Here is a 13219-nt window from a genome sequence, read left to right as displayed (position 1 = left end):
ATCCTTGTGTGTATATTTATGCTCTTTTTATCCTATGTATGGACAACCTCCCCCCCTCTCACATGTAATGACTTATGCTTTTGCGTGTGTGCTATGTAATGAACTATGTGTTTTCGTTTCACATTTGCGCTCTTTTATTTTTTATGTTGTCTGGTGTGTGGATGTATTATACGTGATTATTATTGTTCATTTTTCCTGGTAACTTTTACTAACATCTGACTGATAATTATTTGCTAACTAGTTAATTAAATGGTAACATTTGTGATCATACCCTGATAACTTCTGCTATCACCATGCTGATAACTTCAACCCTTTGTGTGGTAACTTCTGCTATCACCATGCTAACCTCTGACTGATAATTGTAGCGCTCTACTTTTAACTGATAAATACATCGCTCTACATGAAAGATTTTTGTACCTTGTTTTCCAGCTTACCATTTTATCGTATGGTAACTTTCACCATGATAACTTTTTGTGAATGTTGTGCTAGTATTTTTTGTTCTAACTAGATACCTACATGTTTTCATTTATTTATTTTTTGCTAACTAGTTACTTAAATGGTAAAATTTGTGATCATACCCTGATAACTTCTGCTATCACCATGCTGATAACTCCAACCCTTTTGTTTCCTTTATTGATGCTGTAAATACACCCCTCCCCTTCCTTTCCCTGCATGCACATACAAACCATTCTAATACATTTATGCTGCCCCTTTAACTATCCTGACCCCTCTCATTTTCTTCCCTTTTTTTCTCTACAGTAATTATATCATCATTCTGTACTATCTATCACCTTCTTCTTTAGTTGTTTTTCCACATATTTGACATTCCTTTTGTCAGTTCACAAACTGACCTGATCGCAACTTTTTCAAGACCGTCGATTTCGAGTTTATGATGCGGATGTTGAAGATGACGATGTAATATGTGGGTTGAAGAAGTCGAACGTGCCACTGTTAGAGCAAAAGCAAATTACAGTTCTATAAAAGGTACTGATAGGAAGATTTTATTTAACAAACTTTTTCCTACTGCCAACCTTGATAACATCATTATCTTCATGTTGATAATTTACTGTTCTAAACTTTGATAACTTCTTTTCTTTTTTGTTTCCCCATAATATTTCTTTCCATCATTCCCAACTCTGATAACTCCCTTCACTTTTCTTCTAGACCACCCCACCAGCCCTGAATTCGCTACACTAGTTATTCAACCTCCCTATGGTAATCATTCAGCTAGTGTGACTCCTAAATCGTACATTCGGAAAGTTAGGGTAAGCCGCCCATCGCAGTTCCTTCTGCCTCCATATTGTGGCCTCACAGCATCTGCACTCGAAGAGGTTATTTACGCAGAAGTTATCAAGCACACCACTGATTCAGTTGACTCCAAGATAAAATAGTAATGACATTTACTGTTATCCTTTTCTCTAGTATTTTAACCCCTCACCGGCAAAACATTTGCTTATATACTATTTTTTTTCTTTGTTTTCTTTTCAGTATTAGGGTTATTGACATCGATGGGCGGTGGGTCACATTGGAGGAGCTCGCTAATAGTGTGATAGAAGGTGGTCAAGTTTCGAATAATATTGCAGAGCTCCACATCCGAACTCTTTCTGATTCTGTACCCCCAGGGAAGATCATCTTTCCATGGTTGCTGTCAGTATATCTTCTCATACATGATATGACGAGCAAGTTCCTAATCCAACATTTCCGTCTTGATGCAAACTACATACTTAGTCACCAATCAGGTACAATTTTTTATGTAAACTACATACTTTTCTTCTTTTAAATCATACAAGTTGTTTTTTAGTTGGTCTAACAGGCAATTTTATCAGGCTCTTATTTTGGTTTTGTCAGACATTGTACCATTAAAGAATTTTAGCTGGTACCTAGTTATGTTACTTTTCTGTGGTAACTTTCATGTATGCCTACTGGTAACATATGTTGTCAGTGTCCTGATAACTTTGCCTTTTTAACTATAAATGCATTGATAACTTCTTGTGTTCATGTGTTCACATTTTTCCTTTCTGTGGTAACTTTCATGCATGCCTACTGGTAACATATGTTGTCAGTGTCCTGATAACTTTGCCTTTTTAACTGTAAATGCATTGATAACTTCTTGTGTTCATGTGTTCACATTTTTCCTTTCTGTGGTAACTTTCATGCATGCCTACTGGTAACATATGTTGTCAGTGTCCTGATAACTTTGCCTTTTTAACTGTAAATGCATTCATAACTTCATAACTTCTTGTGTTCATGTGTTCACATTTTTTAACAGCTACTATTTCCAACACTACAAAATTTGGGACGTCTACCAAAGGACGGGCATTGGTATGTCTTGTGCCTTCATCTCAAGGCAAAACGATTTGAAGTTCTTGATTCTCTTCGTCCACAAGATAGCCCTTCGCTCATCACACATGCGACGAAGCTTATGAATGGCATTAAAAAAGCCTGGTTGATTGCGTACAAGGACTCGAGTAAGCAGATCCAAGACTATGATCTGGTGTACATCGATGTGTTCAAACAGGACAATGGGTTAGTTTTTTGGCTAGTACCCTATCATTTTTTTCAACTAAATACCCGGTAACTTAGTAGTGTAGCATTTTAAAAGTTCGTTCACCTTTTTGCTTATCTTATTTTGCTTTTTAACACATTTTTTATTTTTTTTCTTACAGCACTGATTGTGGTTTCTTCGCGTTCAAGATCTTGGAGTTCTGGGATGGTAAAAATATCTCGACAATAACTAAGGAGCAGATCTCGGCGCTGAGGAAGATATTGACAAGCATGTGGCTGGACCATCCTCTTAACAAATGCACGCAATGGCGCTATCACTTGTTCAATAAGGAGTAATTGATGTGAGAAATTTGCACCAATATAAGTTTTATGTTTAAGAACGATGATAGTTTTATACATTTTTTTCTGGGCTGATTACTATCTTTTTTATACATTTTTTGCTGATAATTATGATAGTAAATGCTGATAACATACTATAACAGGTGCTGATAACTTTCTTTTTCATTGCGTCATAACATTTTGCTCACAAACAAAGAACGATAACTAATCTCATTCTCATTTGTGAAAATCCCCATTACATTCTGGACGATAACTTACATGTTTCAGTGCTGATAACTTTTCATTACATGGTGTCTTGACACCGTTTTACACAATAAAATGGGTAAAATTGATAAGTAAAATCTCTAACTTGCAGTTCAATGCCCATCTAACTTGCATTTCTCAGTGCGGGATGGGTGAGGTACATTTGCGTTTATCATGATCTGTCAACCCGCAAACTCTACACTTCCTCTCTTTTTTTGGCTTTGCAATGTCAAATGGGTGCTGGAATCTTTTCTCTCGGACGCCGGGTCTAGTATCACTCTTGTGTTTGATGATTGGGATCCCTTGGCATGTGAGCTCTGGAACTGGAAAATATTGCCAGACACATGCGTGACAGGAATGCTTCCTTGATGCGCTACTGGGACACCTTCAGTGGCACTAGTCCCTGGTGGTGAACAAAACATTTGTGCTTCTTTTCCCTCATCTTTTTCCTTTCTTGCTTTCTTTAGATGCCTCTTTTTTAGTGCATCCATGTCGTCTCTGAAAGCATTAACATGTTTCCTTGCCAATGCCATCCCTTCATCAGTAGTGCAAGCGTCTTTTGCTTGTTCCTTGAAATCATTCAGAATAGATGTATATCTCATGATATTTTTTCCTTCCTCTGTCATACCCTTCTTAACTGTTGGCTATTGGTAATCAGGCTGAACAAGATCCTCTTCTGGATCCCATGTCCACCTATCCAGGATATACCTCCTTGGTATCTCGTAGACTCCAATCTGTTCCATTACTCGTAGTATGTCTGCGCATAATAGCCCATCGCGATCAAACTTGCAGCAAGTGCATGAGTATACCCCTTCATCCTTGTTCGCCTGCACATGGTAGTCCCTATCCCCATACTTTGGTAGTATGCCTCGGAGCGACCACATCCTGAAGGTTCCATCTTGCAAAGTGTCGCATCCGTAAGCAGTCTTTAGCTTCATCTCTACCTGGAACTTGGAGAACAGATTTTGTGTGTATATCCCTCGCATCTGTAACTCGATTGGGTTCAACGAATACATGTCTGCCTCTTTGTAAATTGTGTCCACTTTCTCTTTCACCACAGCCACCATTACTTTCTCCTGGATTGCAGTGTATTGAGTTGCGAATTCAATCAATGAGTTGTTGGGGTTCACGTACTTCTTGAGCACAACATTGAATCCCTTGCTCCTTGCAGTTGTCTGCAAGAATGGAAAGAAATGCTTCATATAGTACACTGGGGCCCAACATTTCCTATTTTCCCACAGCCATTGAAAATGTTCGTTTTCGATCTGGCCATATTCATCCATCATTGCCCACCATTTGTTTTCAAACTCTTCCTCTATGATACACAAAACATGAGACAATTACAACATCATACACAATCATTGGTAATTAAAGTACAAGTATGCTGGTAACTTTTCTTAGTTGTTAGATGGTAACTTTATTGAACAGTTTTTCCAGATCTGGTAACTTTTCTAAACCACAGGTTGGTATCAACATATGTAACTGCCCCCTAGTAATATAGCCAACAAGATCATGGTAACTTGTGTAGACCCACACATGGTAACTTGTGCATCACATATATTCATATGGCTTCTCAAGTTTGCTGCATGGTAATTAAAATGCGTCAATAGATTAGGTACGTATCAGTCAAGCTGTTGTCGACACAGTCTTTGAACGCTCTGTTTAGTGGTTTGTCATCAGCCATAAGTTTTCCAAGTTTCTCCTGCGCCTTCTTCATTATATGCCAGCGGCAATTTCTGTGTATTATGTTCAAGAAGACCTCGTCGATCGCACTCCTCATTGCAAAGTCCTGGTCTGTGATGATGTTTTTAGCGGCAACACCACCCATTGCATGGAGGAATGTGTTAAACAGCCACACAAAGTTTTCCTTTTATTCCTTTCGAACGAAGCCACATCCAAACTGGATGGATTGACCATGGTTATTAATTCCAATGAATGGTGCACATGGCATCTTGTACATGTATGTCGTGTATGTCATGTCAAACGACAAACAGTCATTATACTTTGCATATGCCCTGCGTGATGCGCCATCTATCCAAAACAAGTTCTCAACCCTGTCCTCATCATCAAGTTTGATTCTCCAGTAGAAATATGAATCTTTGGCCCTCATCTCTTGGAAGTATGTAATTGTGCTCCCAACGTCCTTGTGGCGGTGCTCTAAGCAGAACTTAGCTCGTTGATTAGCAATGTCTTGTGTCGTGTAGGGTACGTCTTTAGCGCTTCTGTAGAACCATGACATCAGCTGCATTTGCCTCGCAGTCTCAACGTTGCATCCGTGCAGAACCCTCAAGAAGTCCTGCTCCTCCTTCAGAATGTATCGATGTGATGATAAGAATTTTGTTAGGGAAGACTTTTTGATCAGGGGGTGATTGTGGGTGTCCTCGAAACGGTCAACAGTCCACCATGCATCATCGTGGGATAGGTACATGTGCGCTTCACATTCAGTCCTAACAACTTTCTTTTTTCCTCTTCTTGACAATGCTGGCTGGGTTTTCCACATCTTGCAGCTCATCCCTTTCCTTGCGTCGTTTGCCATATTTTGTACAAACTAGTAGCACCCTGCTTATAGTTCCATCAACCCTCTCTTTCTTGAATTACTGCCTAATTGCAAAGCCAGTCCTGCGCGCGTAGGTGCTGTAGTGGTCACGTGCGCTCTCCAGGGTGTCAAATTTTGTCCCTTGCAAAGGTGGCTTAGGTGTGGAATATGCCTCCATGTTGCTGCCTTCCATATCAGCATCGATCCCAGCAGATTCTGGAGTTGCTGGTTCGCTTATTGTCTGGTCTCCAAGGCTCCCAGCTCCTGTGCTTGCATTTGTTCCAGCACTATGTGCACTTGTTCCACCACTGGGCAAGCTGTTGTTTGCGCTGATTGCCCGAGCACCTGCAATTTGGCCTGGTAGATTTAGTGGAATATTACATGATAAATAACAGTTTTCCATCATGGTAGTTTTCTGAAGATTCAGTGAATGTATCTTTCTTTTCTGCCTAAACAACCCTGGTAATTTGCATACTCTGAACCTGATATTATGAGTGCACCAATGCTGGTAATTTACAAACCCACTTCAACAATAAAGCATTCTTTTCTGCCTAAAAAAACCCTGGTAATTTGCATCCTATGGACATGGTAATATGTGTGCACCAATGTTGGTAAGTTTCAAACCCACTTCAATAGTAAAGTATTCTTTATGCCTAAAAAACCCTGATAATTTGCATTTTTGGACCTGGTAATATGTGTGCACCAATGCTGGTAAATTTCAAACCCACTTCAATAGTAAAGTATAAGACTGGGTTTTTCATTCCATGATGATATGTAAACAGTAATGTTGGTAATTTTACCTGTCCCCATAATGTTTGGGTATGCTGAATTGCTGCTTGTTGTGCGCGCTGCATCGCCTTCTTCATGCATTCTACCCCCTCCTCCATCCTCTGCATTATCTCCTCTACTAGCATCCATTTATCTACTCCTGCTTGATTTGTTTTTACGTTTGCACGTTAGTACACATTTACACGTATTCGCTCTTTTTTTGAAACTCATTGTTTTGTTTTACTCTTTACACAGGTGTTTGAAGGCAAGAATCGCAGGGGTGATTGGGAAGAACACTAAACAGGACAATTTACAGTACAACATGAGCATCTCCATTAAAAGGCAACACTTTTCTTTATCCAATGTTAGTACTTAGCTAAAGTGGATGATAACTTTTTCTATGTACAGATTGATAACTTGTTTACTTCATGCAGTATAACATTCTTGTAGACTGAAAAATGAACCTTTTTTGCAATGCATCTTCCATTGTATGAGAGAATGGATTTTGTGGTCAATAAAGGGTCCTCTCTCCTTTATTTGTCTTTATTTTTCCATGGTAGAACACAAAATCTGTGTTCAGTGTAGCAGGGGAATGTGGTATTTTTTGGGGTACTCTATTTTGTTGCATAAAGTTGGTAACAAAAACTACGGGGGGCTGGTAATTTTGTAATTAGTTGATTGGTAAGTCACTGCAGTAGGCAAAATTATGAGAGAAGTCTGCTTATTCTGTTTTTTAGAGGTGAAAGGATGGTAATTTTTGCACAGATTGGGAGGGGGTGGGGTGGCAGTGGGGTAAGTCTTTGTATTAAGCAGAATTTTTTGGAGATTTTGGATGAGTCTTTGATTCTTACCAGGGTGAGGTGATGTTGCCTGGTGATTTCTTCGCCGTATCCCTGGTAATTTCCACCGCTTCCCTGATGGTCTGCTCTTGTTTGATCCAGATCTGGAGGAGGGGTAGGTCTTTGGTGTTGATTTTGAGCAGCTGTGTAGGGGGGAGGGGCGGGTGGGTGGTGGGGAGGGGCGTGTGGGCGGTGGGGAGGGTGAGAGAGGGTATACTTGCGTGGGAGGTAAGGGGGTGGGGGAAAGTAACGATCTGGAAAGTGCGTCGTGAGGGGATGTCATTTTCTGTTGGGCCTTGTACAGCAATCGGCCTGATTAGCTAGCTGGGTGGTCGGCCTGGTTAGCTAGCGGGGTGGTCGACCTGGTTAGCTGGCGGGTGATCGACAGATAAGATAAATTTTCTATCGGGCACACTGTTATCAAATATCGCTGTCCAACAAAAATAAAATGAAAAAGCATTTGGTGCATTCCCCGTCCTTTGACTGCTCGCAGCTGATCGTGAGAGATCACCTTATTTATTGTCCGAAAGAAGAAAAAAAGGAAATGCACGTAGTACTTATATATTGTCCACTACTCGCTCTGTAACTTATAATAAAAAAAAGGTAGTAGTAAAATATAAACACACTGTTGTACCTCAATAATGCTAAACATACAAAGAGTTACACGCAATTACATGCTGACTAGAATTTTTTCCATCTACTAACCAATCACAAACTTGCCCCCCCCCTCCCCTGATTTTCAGGGAAGGGTGGGCCGCCTCCCCACCTATTGACCAATCAAATTCACACTTTTTGTAAAACCTTGTAACTCGTTTGTACGTGTAGCATTACTCGTTGTACTTGCATCTCACGGTTAACAAAATTAAAATGAAGAAGCATTTAGGTGCATTTCCTACGTCCCTAGGAACATCTCCAACAAGAACTCTAAAAACGGCTGCAAACGTTCGACGGAGTTGTTCGGATGCTGCAAGCCATACAACGGTGACCCGTATTTGTTCGTGGACGTGTTCGCGTGACCGTTTTCCTGCAAACCGGAAGCAAGCTACGCGGGCTTTGCTGGGGAGTATGAACCTCCGCCATGTTGGATTCCGACACCCCTGGCCCAAACCGAGACAGAGCCCGCGCATATGGAGCGGTCTGCACTGTTTTTGCACCAAAACCCTCCTTCCCTCACCCTCTCCGCTCCGATCACCGCCGCACTCTTCACTTCCGCCGCTGCCGTTTGATGATCCAACCAACCCAACAAAAGAGCCACCCAAAAAAAGTTATAAGGGTGTTCTGAGGAAAGAAGTGGGAGGAGGAGATGGGTGGCGGCCAAGATGGTGAAGAGGTTCGAGTGCATTTTTGGCGAGGAAGGAGGAGGCATGTGTCAAGCGTTCCGACGTGAAGGAGCAACAGAAGGCAAGGTTTAACATCTTGATGTCTGTCACCGAGAAAAAGATCAATTTAGAAAAGAAGAAGACCAAACTCAAAGAGAGGAGGGTTGAGCTCGCAGCTGTTTCGAAGGATACCAAAATATTGACAGTGAAGATGGACGAGTTGGATGACATGCCTCGATGATCGTGGGCCCATCCGTGTCAAGATGTTGAAACGCTTGGTGACCGAGAAGAAGGCTAATGGTGAGGAGGAGCCGGCTATAGAGTGAGTGAGAAGGCTCGGGCAACCGGTCTGGCAAGGGAAAATGCCTTTTTTTGCACGGGCCGCCGGACTGAAACTTTTGTGATCGAGCACATGTAAAAACTGTGAACATCTGTCTTATTTTCGTTATGATCTATGCATTTGAAATGAAATCGATCAGACCTAGATGATTGTTTAGGGGATGCAGTTAAATGACCGGCTCCCGCATCTGTGTTCATGGACAGGTCCAAACAACTTCATAGACAAATATTATGTCTGTTTTAGAGAACGGCGTTGGAGATGCCCTTGGGTGCTGAATCCACCAAGTCTCGACGGCACAGGGTACAAAAAGCAGTGTAATTGCAAATATCACAGTAACCTAGCGATGCAGCGCCATCTCCCTACCTGCCATGCCTAGTTTGCCTTTGAGAACTATCGACAGCAGTTGAGCCAGAAAGTTTAAGACGCTGGACACATGTAGAGAATGTAGTAGTATTTCAAACAATGGAAACAAAGAACATTGGCAAATGGCATGCATGCACACATGCGGGGTGGCGATTAAGCAGATAGGAGTACTGCATGATAGCTAGGTCCATGTGGTATGTGGACTCATGATGGATCACTGGCCCGATAGATAGATAGCGAGGAGGAAGATAGAAGAGGTCGCCGCACCGCCAGGGCCGGCCGGAGCTGTTGCGTCGTGTGCGCGGCGCGTGCAGCGGCCATGGGCACTTGGGTAGGGCACACACGGACAGATAGATTGACACGGAGTGCACCACCGAAAGCCTTGATTTGCTACGGAGAGTCACACACCCTTGTCGTCCCAACTCCCATGCCGACTGGATTGACCCTTTCTTCTCATCTTCTCATCCGTGATCATGGCGCCTGAGTGTGAGCCCCCCGCTTCCTCCTGCGTGCCAATTTCATTGAACAACCTGTCGAACATTAGAGTAAAATTCCATGTTCCAACTCAACCCTGATGTGGCTGATTCAATCTCTGGAAGCTCACCAATGATGACCTTTACTCAGCGGTGGCAGCTTACAAGTTTTGTTCCATGGTTTAGTTGACACGAACATGCAACAGTGGGTGTGGAAGATTTGGGCTCTCCAAATGCAATTTTTTTGCTTGGCTTGTTATCAACAGTAGGATTTGGATGACTGACAGGCTCCAGCGCCGAGGATGGCCTAAGTGGCAACTGCAATACTTGCCTTTTATGCATGCAAGTTCAAGAGTCAGCGGCCCATCTCCTTTTCCAATGTCACTACACCATTAGGGTCTGGGGAATGATCAAATCTTGGCTCGGCCTACTTGATGTGCACCCACCAGCCTGGGTAGCTCTGGACTCGTTGAAGGATTGGTGGAACCTAATTGCTTCCAACATGTCGCAATCCCGGCGAGCGATGATGTCTCTCAGTATGCTTATCTCGTGGAAAATTTGGAAGGAAAGGAATGCTCGAGTCTTCCGCTACACCGTGGTGCCTGTAGGGGTTCTTGTTGCTAGAATTAAAGAGGAGTCAAAGTTGTGGTGTCTTGCGAGAGCAATTTTTTTGAGTAATGTGATGCCGCGAGAGTAATGTGCTGTAATTTGGCCTATGGTCAAAACTCTAAACCTCCTTATTCAATGAAAGTGGCAACTCTTTTGCCCAGTTTAAAAAAAGAATAAAATATATCAAAAGAAAAACATAATTTTAGCCAACAAATTATCGATCAATTAGAAATGGAATTTGATTGTAAAGGAAAATATGAAATATATCAAGAAAAATGTAAGTTTTCATTAGAATTTTATTGTGCAGTTAGAAATATAACCAGGTATTTTGAAGAAAGAAATCAGGAAAAGTATCAAAATAAGAACATAACTTTAGCTATGAAATTACCAAGTAATTAGTAGTGGAACCAACATTTTGAATGAAAATATCAAAAGAAAACATAAGCTTTTAACTAACAGATTTTTTTTGTGGTGTTATCTAACAGATTATTGAGCAATTAGAAATGGAGCGAGACACTCTGAAGCAGTTTTCCTTTTCGAATTCAAAGATCGATGGTGTCCACGCAGGACTAAATAACGGCAGTACTCCCTTCGTTCATAATGGTTGGTATTCTAGATATTGATAGTTTTATCTATAAAATTGGTCGAAATTTGCTAAGTTTGACTTTGGAACGGAGGGAATATTAACAACCAGGTGTATATTGAACTGGAAAAAAATGGAGTAGAAAAGCAGGTAGTACAGAATCTGCATTGTTTCACCACATTGTACATGTGATAAGCAATTCAAACTATTTAAAAAAGAATGTGCGTTGTTTCATCCACCCACAAGGCCACAACCTTGGACGACGAGAAAGGATATGCCTCGCAAACCAAAAGCGGTGGCCGGCTGCTATCTTTGAGGCGCACCATTACTGCTATCTCTGGGTGCTAATTAAGCACGGTACGGTACTATTAGCACCATTATTGAGGGCAATGAAGGGGTGCTAACTATAGTGACCTTTACGCTGCTAACGGAGGAGCAGGCGACGAATCAATGGCCGGGCCGTGCCTCTTCGTCGTAGCTAGACTGGGCGCAATGTTCGGCCGCTCATTTGCCGGAACAGAATTGTGGGTGGGCGATGGCGATGGCTCCAATGGATACTACATGCAATGCAACACATGGCTCGCCGCCCACCGACGTCCAACCAACCTGTCCGTCCGTGAGCAAAGATGGATCGATCTATCGACGTACCTCGGGCAGCATTCTTTTTTTTTTTGAAACGGAGGCAAAAGCTTTGCCTCATGAATTAATTAAGTAGAGAATAGAGTTTTTACTTTACAACACACACCCTTTACGCGACATGGCAATTACTCTCGCAAAATAAAAGACCCTAACTTCTTTGCCCCGGCAGTGACCCAAAGGCTTGCCTCGGCCACAATGGAGTTGAGCAGAATTGGCGGAGGAGCGCTCTTGTGCCGAAATACTCTTGCGTTTCTCTCGTTCCAGATTACCCATGACACAAGCATGGTAATCGACGCCTTGGCCTTCCTGTCTGTAGTGCCGACGTCGCATGTACTCACCCACCAGCTCTCAACTGAGTCCATCAAGTGCCATGAGGTCGTGTCCATGTCGTCAATGCTGAATCTGTGAATGACCAACCTCCAGAGCCTCAGAGAGTAGCGGCACTTGAAGAGGAGATGTGGCCCACATTCCTGCACGCCCTTGCACAATGGACAAGGACCGCAATTTGGCCACCCTCGCTTGGCCAACCGGTCGGCAGTCCAAATTCTGTCCTGAAGCGCAAGCCAAGCAAAAAACTTCACTTTCGGTGGCGCCCAGGCCTTCCAAACCATATGGTCCATGGGGGAAAGAACCAGGCCCAAAAATTGTGCCTTGTAAGCAGAGGCCGCCGTGTACTGGCCAGAGGCCGAGTGCTTCCACGAGATGTCATCATTGGTAAGCTCATCAAGCTGGACCTCATCCAGGAGCATCCAGAGGGAGAACAACTGTCTAATATGCTCGGCGGACACAACTGCGGATGGAGGTTTGATCCTAAGGATCCAAGCGTTGTTCCTGAGGGCCTCCCGCACCTTCCAATTCTTTCGTGACGAGGCCTCGAAGATGAGTGGAGCAATGTCCTTGGGTTTGCGGCCAAGAAGCCAAGGAGAATCCCAGAAAGGCATTCGCGCACCATTTCCCACAATGATGGTGGTAGAAGCATAGAAGAAGTTGAGGTCTTCGGCGTCGCATGGGTTCCCATGCCCCACCCAGAGCTTAGAAGGCTCCTTCCATTCAAACCATGGCCAACGCAAACGCAAGGCACGTGCGAACTTCTCCGTGTTGAGCACCCCAAGCCCACCGTAATCATGTGGCCGAGCTACCGTTTCCCAATTCACCTTGCACTTGGCCCCGGTCGTCTTGTCCGAGCCGGCCCAAAGGAACGCCCTCTCTAGCTTGTCGATGGTGCGTAGAATGCTTGGCGGAATGACAAGAGGTGTAATGAAGTAGACCACTTGGGACGCGAGAACCGACTTGACAAGAGCCGCACGCCCAATGGTGGTGATGTTCTGGCCCTCGTATGTTGTCATCTTGCTTGCCACTTTATCCACCAAGAATTGTAGGTCAACCAACTTCAGCTTCCAGACAGAGAGAGGGAGCCCCAAGTATCGTAGAGGGAAAGACGCCCTCACAGCCGGCAACCCTTGTGTGATGTGCTCTAGGTCAATGTGATTGCACCGAATGGGAACCACTGAACTCTTACGGAAGTTGGTGCAAAGGCCCGTGACCTCCCCAAAGCCTCTCAGGATAGCTGCGAGGTTGTCAATATCCCGTTTGATCGGGGCCATGAACACCGCCGCGTCGTCCGCGTAGAGAGATGTCTGTACCATAGCACCCCTCCCTCTGA

General features: G+C 43.3%; 1 protein-coding gene across 1 annotated transcript; it reads right to left on the bottom strand.

Annotated features, from left to right (window-relative positions):
* Window positions 1-3731: 3731 nt before the first annotated feature.
* On the bottom strand, window positions 3732-5623 carry LOC147957541 (protein FAR-RED IMPAIRED RESPONSE 1-like). The gene is made up of 2 exons (XM_087531753.1): window positions 5141-5623; window positions 3732-4262 (listed from the first exon to the last, which is right to left on the bottom strand). Exons 1-2 carry the CDS (start codon window positions 5621-5623, stop codon window positions 3732-3734), a joined length of 1014 nt encoding a protein of 337 aa, XP_087387879.1.
* Between the last annotated feature and the right edge of the window lie 7596 nt (window positions 5624-13219).

This window comes from Triticum urartu, chromosome 7A (genome assembly GCF_056163025.1).
Source record: "Triticum urartu cultivar PI428250 chromosome 7A, HENAU_Tu73, whole genome shotgun sequence".
In the NCBI taxonomy this organism is placed as follows: domain Eukaryota; kingdom Viridiplantae; phylum Streptophyta; class Magnoliopsida; order Poales; family Poaceae; genus Triticum; species Triticum urartu.
The sequence above is the reverse complement of the archived record's forward strand: the minus strand, read 5'-3'. Positions and strand labels throughout refer to the sequence as shown.

Bases quoted from the DNA above. Each gene is read 5' to 3' on its own strand.
- LOC147957541 (XM_087531753.1), bottom strand. From the start codon at position 5,623: ATGGCAAACGACGCAAGGAAAGGGATGAGCTGCAAGATGTGGAAAACC. The intron at 4,263-5,140 runs GTTGAGAACTTG...CCATTCTTGCAG, and splicing joins AACTTGATGATGAGGACAGG to ACAACTGCAAGGAGCAAGGG.